The sequence below is a fragment of the Cyclopterus lumpus genome, chromosome 8 (assembly GCF_009769545.1).
Source record: "Cyclopterus lumpus isolate fCycLum1 chromosome 8, fCycLum1.pri, whole genome shotgun sequence".
NCBI lineage: Eukaryota > Metazoa > Chordata > Actinopteri > Perciformes > Cyclopteridae > Cyclopterus > Cyclopterus lumpus.
Window position 1 is genome coordinate 17,971,503 of NC_046973.1, and position 6,140 is coordinate 17,977,642.

The 6,140-nt window shown below is 43.3% G+C and overlaps 1 protein-coding gene across 1 annotated transcript; it reads left to right on the forward strand.

The window, feature by feature from the left end:
- Positions 1-2,959: 2,959 nt before the first annotated feature.
- Positions 2,960-6,138, forward strand: nr5a5 (nuclear receptor subfamily 5, group A, member 5). Its single transcript, XM_034539583.1, has 7 exons — positions 2,960-3,053; positions 3,825-3,931; positions 4,094-4,235; positions 4,491-5,245; positions 5,365-5,484; positions 5,621-5,768; positions 5,891-6,138. The coding sequence occupies exons 1-7, from the start codon at positions 2,960-2,962 to the stop codon at positions 6,136-6,138; spliced, it is 1,614 nt and encodes a 537-aa protein (XP_034395474.1).
- The last annotated feature ends 2 nt before the right edge of the window (positions 6,139-6,140 follow it).

Sequence of the window (6,140 nt, forward strand, 5' to 3'; positions counted from 1 at the left end):
CTCTGGCGCTATATAAGAAAATGTAAATGTAGGAAAAAAATCCTTAAAGTAAAATAAGTGTCTAGACGTGCAAGTGTGGTGCAATTGGAATAAATTGTTAGTTAGGGGAAAACAGAAAAAGTTACACACTTCACAGACAGTAACTGCACTGCAGTTCCATTGGCATTTATCATACAAATCAATATATTGACAATAAAACTGGAAAAAAAAGGTTATGTCATTACTATCATCAACATACTAATGAATACATCAACAACAGTAATGCTCTGGCCAAATGTTCCAGCAGGTCAATGAGTTAGTTGGTTAAAGGCTGCAGCACTCTGGCTGGGGGATTTTCACACCTGGTGGCTATTCAGCACTCCCCACCCCTATTCAAATGAGTGAGTTTTAATGGCTGCAGCACCCTTTGTCTGAAAACTCATTTTCCTCTATTTTAACAAACATTTTTAACGTAGTATTTACAAGACATTAGCACACTGTACTCTATTTACAACGCGTTTGCAGTAATACAGAATGGCAGTTCAGCGACTCCATCTGGCTCTTACTGTGTTATATCAACTGGTTATCCAATATTTAATTGTCCGCAAATTTCGTTGTCTAGCCCGGAGCTTTGGGCCCTCAACCGCAGGCGTCGTCATAAGCAATTTAAATTTCGGTTTCTAGCCATGAATTCCTTGCCTAGTAATTCATGCGTCGTCTTTTCCAGACCATAATTTATCCGTGCATCCAAACAGAACCTGAGAATTAGTATATAGACACAACAGAGCACCCGTCGGTATAACTCAGCGAACTTCCAACCGTTTCCCACTGCAGACCGCTAACATCTTAGCTCCTACAGGCATATCAGACTTCAGTTCTGTTGGAACTCAAAACGCACAAGTGTATGGAAAACCAGTATCTAACATATGGAATATTTTCGCTTCCCAGCGAGGACAACCGGCATGCACAAAACTTCCAGTCAACATATATTCATCCATTCAACAAACAAATATACTGATGACCCCTTCACCTCTTAGGTAATAGTTTAGAATCTATGTCGTGTTTCACGCTAAATTTAAAACCTCGCACAACCAGCTCTGACATCCCCACACCTAAATGTTTCCTGTATAATCTACACAGACTTCGGTCAAACGGGCTCTGCAGACCGTGATTAATCAGCGCTGTGTGTGGGAAAGTTCAGAGAGGCCGTCCGAGAGGCCCAAACAAAGTTCAGCCTTCTCTAAATCATGCTACTCTGTAGACTCGAGCCACTCCTCAAAACACAAGGCTCACTCAGAGGCCCCACGTTGGGCTCCAAATTGTAAGAGTTCAGAGAGTCTCGAGCTACCTTGTGCTTGGAAGAAGAAGCTCCGAAGCCAGAGATATATAATAATCATTATTTAATCATAACAAACAAGAGTCATCTGTATACATACATGGTCCAGGCCCGGACGCGCTCACATGGCTTCGCTTCCACAGTCTCCTGACTTAGCCAACAGTTTCTGTCTGGCGTCACCACGTAAGAGACCAAATTCACGTCTCACAATTAGTTTTATTCGCAGTCCATTCGCTGAGCTAAGCTCCCATTGGTTAGTGGAGGTATTCATGCAAATACCTTTCAGAGACACAGCATGCTACGCTGACCAGCGAATAAGACATAAGGTTCACACCTGAGGGTTAGTTCCATTGGCCACTTCAAAGAATGCCTCAAATCGATAAACTAGCGGGGGTCAAAGCTCACACTTCCGGTCAAGGACAGGAAGTTCCCCTTCAGAATAAAACCCTATTATCCTGCCTACAGAATAAAAGCAACATCTCAGGTTTCAATCGGCATCCCTTTAACTACTGTCTAAACAATAAAACATCCATTCATTCCCATGCATCATACAATGAATCATTACATTTGTTATTAACAAACAGAATAATAAAACAGTGATCCTCTCTTATGCTTCATAATACATTCCTCAGAATATTCCTCAAATTAATGATCATATCTTTCTTTATGTATTAATTTAAAACATAACCTCTCTTATCTACATGTGCAAGTGTATATAAAATCCACTACAACCTAACAATACTAAAGAGTAACTTTCTCTCTGAAGATCTCACTCTTAGATGGTTTCATTTAAATTACCCAAAGAGAAAGAATCATCAACATTTGCACACAAAAAAGACGACATATCTGTATCTAAACTTTATTTTGCCCATTAATCGTCTCGCAATGCCTCACGTTTCTCTCTCGTGAACCTTTTGAGGGCCCAGACCCCGAGGCTAGGACTAATTGGACTGTATATACTGTGTGTGTGTGTGTGTGTGTGTGTGTGTAACAGTAAAATGCTAATTACACATTGATGTAATTAACTTTCTGATAATGTCACATTCAAAGAGGAACGTTTTTTTCTTTTGCGTATAACGCCTTTGTGCTTTAACCTAAGTAAGATTTTTTTTAATGAAGCACTTTTACTAAATAAAGCATTAGATTATTTGTTACATTGTTTCACAAGCACTTTGACTTAAGTAAACAACCATGTGTATTCTCACTCCGCCGCTTAAATTGCCATTCCACAAAATAATCATTCAGAAATTAAAAACGAAAAAGCTGAATGAGTTTTGACTGATTAACGGAACTCTTCCGTTGACCCTTCCTTATCTTATCAGCGGAGCTCCAGGATGGCTCAATAATACTCAAATGATTTCACGCCAGTTACATTCCAGCAGGTGGATATCTGACTGTACCCAATACAGGGGCTGGCTGGCTGGATGGGTAGGAGTGCCAGTCAGGAGAGGTTTTATGACACAGACTGCAGATCAAAGTCCACTAAGTCCATTTGTGGGCCTCGAACAGCCATCAGTCCACCGGGGCTGTTGGGCCTGCCAGCGGGCCATTGTGTGGCTCTCCTGCGTCTGTCTGGTCTCCTGATCTTTGAAACGATGACCATCAGGCTGGACTGACTTTGAAGCTCATGTCCCATCAGCCATAATGGACCTACCTGATTATAACCCACAGCAGCCACTTGTCCACAACCCTGGCAAATACCCAGAGGATCTGTTAAGTTTGGAAGGACCATCAACATGTATGTATACGCCATTTAGACAGGTTTCAGAAAAAAAATAATGTTTGAATATGTATGCGGTTTTTAAATCAATCATTCAAATGTATAACCGTGTGTGGACATGTATAGTATGACGAGGTACGGGAAGTATATTGATCATGTCCATGTTGAAACCCCCATTTACAGAAGTAAAGGGATAAAGTTGTCCACCGTTGTGCTACAGAGTTTTCTTTGGTAGCCTGGAGATTACATAAGAGTCATATCTGTGTTCAGTCAAGCAATTCAAGCTGAATGATAAGGTCATGTCTGCAACAGAGAGATCGTCCTGTACTCCTCACTATTCTTTATTCTCTCAACATATTATCAACTCTGAACCTTCTTTGTGACAGACTTGAAATATTACCTGCACTGATATAAAACTGGAATATGGAGCTGCAATGGTGTTTCTAGAACGACCAGAATACCAAGAAAAAATCATTCCAAATAAAAGATACAACTCAGTGAAAAGTCCACATGCCTTTGGCGTCTCTGTATGTTTCTTAAAGTAAAAAAAGAAAAAAGAGAAAAGACGGTTGAAGCAGGATTTTCTTGGCACATCACCATAACGATCCCCATTTTACAACCAGCGCTTGTTTTCTCACCTTGTGCCACATTAGCGGTCTTCAGCGTCAGCGGATTGTGTCGTGTGTACATTTGTTGTGTCCTATATATATATATATATATATATATATATATATATATATATATATATATATGTACGCGCCACCTGTTAACATATGTCGTTCTCTCCAGCTCCGGCAGAACCAAATGGCCGACCAGAGTCAGAGGAGAGCTGTCCCATCTGCGGAGACAAAGTGTCAGGATACCACTATGGACTGCTCACTTGTGAAAGCTGCAAGGTAAGGGACAGAGTTTGAGTCCAAGAACAAGTATTTATTCTCTAACAACACCATAAAGTGCTTTGGTGTCGTAGTATAGATTAAATAGCCACAGTCAACTACTATATAATTGAGATATATGAACTATCATGAAGCTCTCTCTCTCTCTCTCTCTATCTTTAGGGCTTCTTTAAACGCTCAGTGCAGAATAACAAGTATTACACCTGTGTCGAACAACAGAGCTGCCCCATGAACCTTTCGCAGAGGAAACGCTGTCCTTACTGCCGCTTCCAAAAGTGTTTGGCAGTGGGCATGAAGAGAGAAGGTACAGTAAATACTCACTCGTACCTTCGTATACGTGTATTCTTCTCCATTGTGACATGCGAGTTCTCTTCTCCCCGATACGTTAATACAAGAAAGTCATAAACCATGCAGTGCTGCAACGCCTGCAGATTATAAATGACGACGTGCTATCTGAAACCCTATAAGAACAACGGCGTTGTAAATTAAATCATCTCTGGCAATGTCTGAAGTATTGTTGTAAAATCCTGATCGTTTGCTTTCCTCCATCTTTCAACAGCAGTGAGAGCAGATCGTATGAGAGGTGGCAGGAATAAATTTGGCCCTCTGTACCGGCGTGACAGGCAGATGAAACAGCAAAAGGTGTATCACCACCCGCACAATGCTCCCTACAGGATAAAGATGGAAACTACTCAAACGCAACGGCCCACAGCTCCACATGACCCTCACCTAATGAGAAGTCACGCAACTGCTCCGTTGTCTTTCGATGCTCTACATCATTCCCACATGTATCCCTCTGGCGTGGGGCACCCGGGTGCTCCCATGCCTCTGGACTGCGATATGAACACAGACAGGGGGCTTACTCCTCTCTCGCTGCCCTACTCTGGACTGTACCACCGCACCTTCCCCGGATACCTCCAGGAGAAAGGAGAAATGCCCTATAGCTACAGCCCGGAACCAACAAACTATGTGTACCCCATTTTGGACAATTCCTTCACACCGAGAAGCACACTAGCATCGTCCCCCTGCTCAACACCAAGCTCCTCCACCCGTTTCTCACAGGCTTCCACCCAAATCCCAGACACCCCCTCCTCTGCCTCTCTTAAACCCAACTTCCTCAATCAACTCCTGGAGGGGGAGCAGGATGAGAGCCAGCTGTGTGCTAAGGTCCTCGCCAGTCTGCAGAGAGAGCAGGCCAACCGGGGCAAGCACGACCGCCTCAATACATTTAGCATCATGTGCAAAATGGCAGACCAGACGCTGTTTGGGCTTGTGGAGTGGGCTAGGAATAGTGCACTCTTCAAGGAGCTCAAGGTGATGAATCATGAATTATAAAGTTACGCAACTTTTTAGTATTTGGTACTTACTTGAGCTCAACGGTCGTGGTCTTTAATTTACAACTACATCAGATCTATTTTGTATGCTTCCCACAGGTGGAGGACCAGATGGTGCTGCTGCAGAGCTGCTGGAGTGAGCTGCTGGTCCTGGATCATCTCTGTAGACAGGTAACCTACAGCAAAGAGGGCTGCATATATCTGGTCACAGGACAACAGGTAAAGTTTACCAATGACGTCGCAACACACAGAATTCTTATGTTCATAAACGATGTCTTTTGATTTGAACAAGTCTCGTTTTGGTTTGCACAGAAACTTTACACGTTCACCAACTCTCTCTCTAATTCTGATGCAGATTGAGATGTTGACCATCATCTCTCAGGCCGGAGTGACACTGAGCAGCCTGGTATCGAGGACCCAGGACTTAGTGTCCAAACTGAAGGCCTTCCAGTTTGACAGACATGAGTTTGTCTGTCTCAAACACTTAGTGCTCTTCAACCCTGGTAGGCGTTCTCGTTAGACACTTTAAAGATATACAACAGATGTACCTTTTATGTTAATGTTAGTCATGCACGTAGCTGCTGTCGGCGTTGAGGGTGTGTCATTAATCTGCTTTCCGCTGTAGATGTGAAGTCAGTGCAGAGCCGCAAGCAGGTGGAGCAGACACAAGAGAGGGTGAACAGGGCCCTGATGGAGCACACCCAACAGAGTCATCCAAGACACTCAGACAAGTTTGGCCAGCTGTTGCTACGACTTCCTGAAGTACGCAGCATCAGCTTGCAGGTTGAGGAGTATTTGTACCAGCGCCATCTTCTGGGAGATTTGCCATGCAACTCTCTGCTCACCGAGATGCTGCACACCAAGCGCAGCTGAGG

Bases quoted from the DNA above. Each gene is read 5' to 3' on its own strand.
- nr5a5 (XM_034539583.1), top strand. From the start codon at position 2,960: ATGGACCTACCTGATTATAACCCACAGCAGCCACTTGTCCACAACCCT. The intron at 4,236-4,490 runs GTACAGTAAATA...ATCTTTCAACAG, and splicing joins AGTGGGCATGAAGAGAGAAG to CAGTGAGAGCAGATCGTATG. The intron at 5,246-5,364 runs GTGATGAATCAT...TGCTTCCCACAG, and splicing joins CACTCTTCAAGGAGCTCAAG to GTGGAGGACCAGATGGTGCT.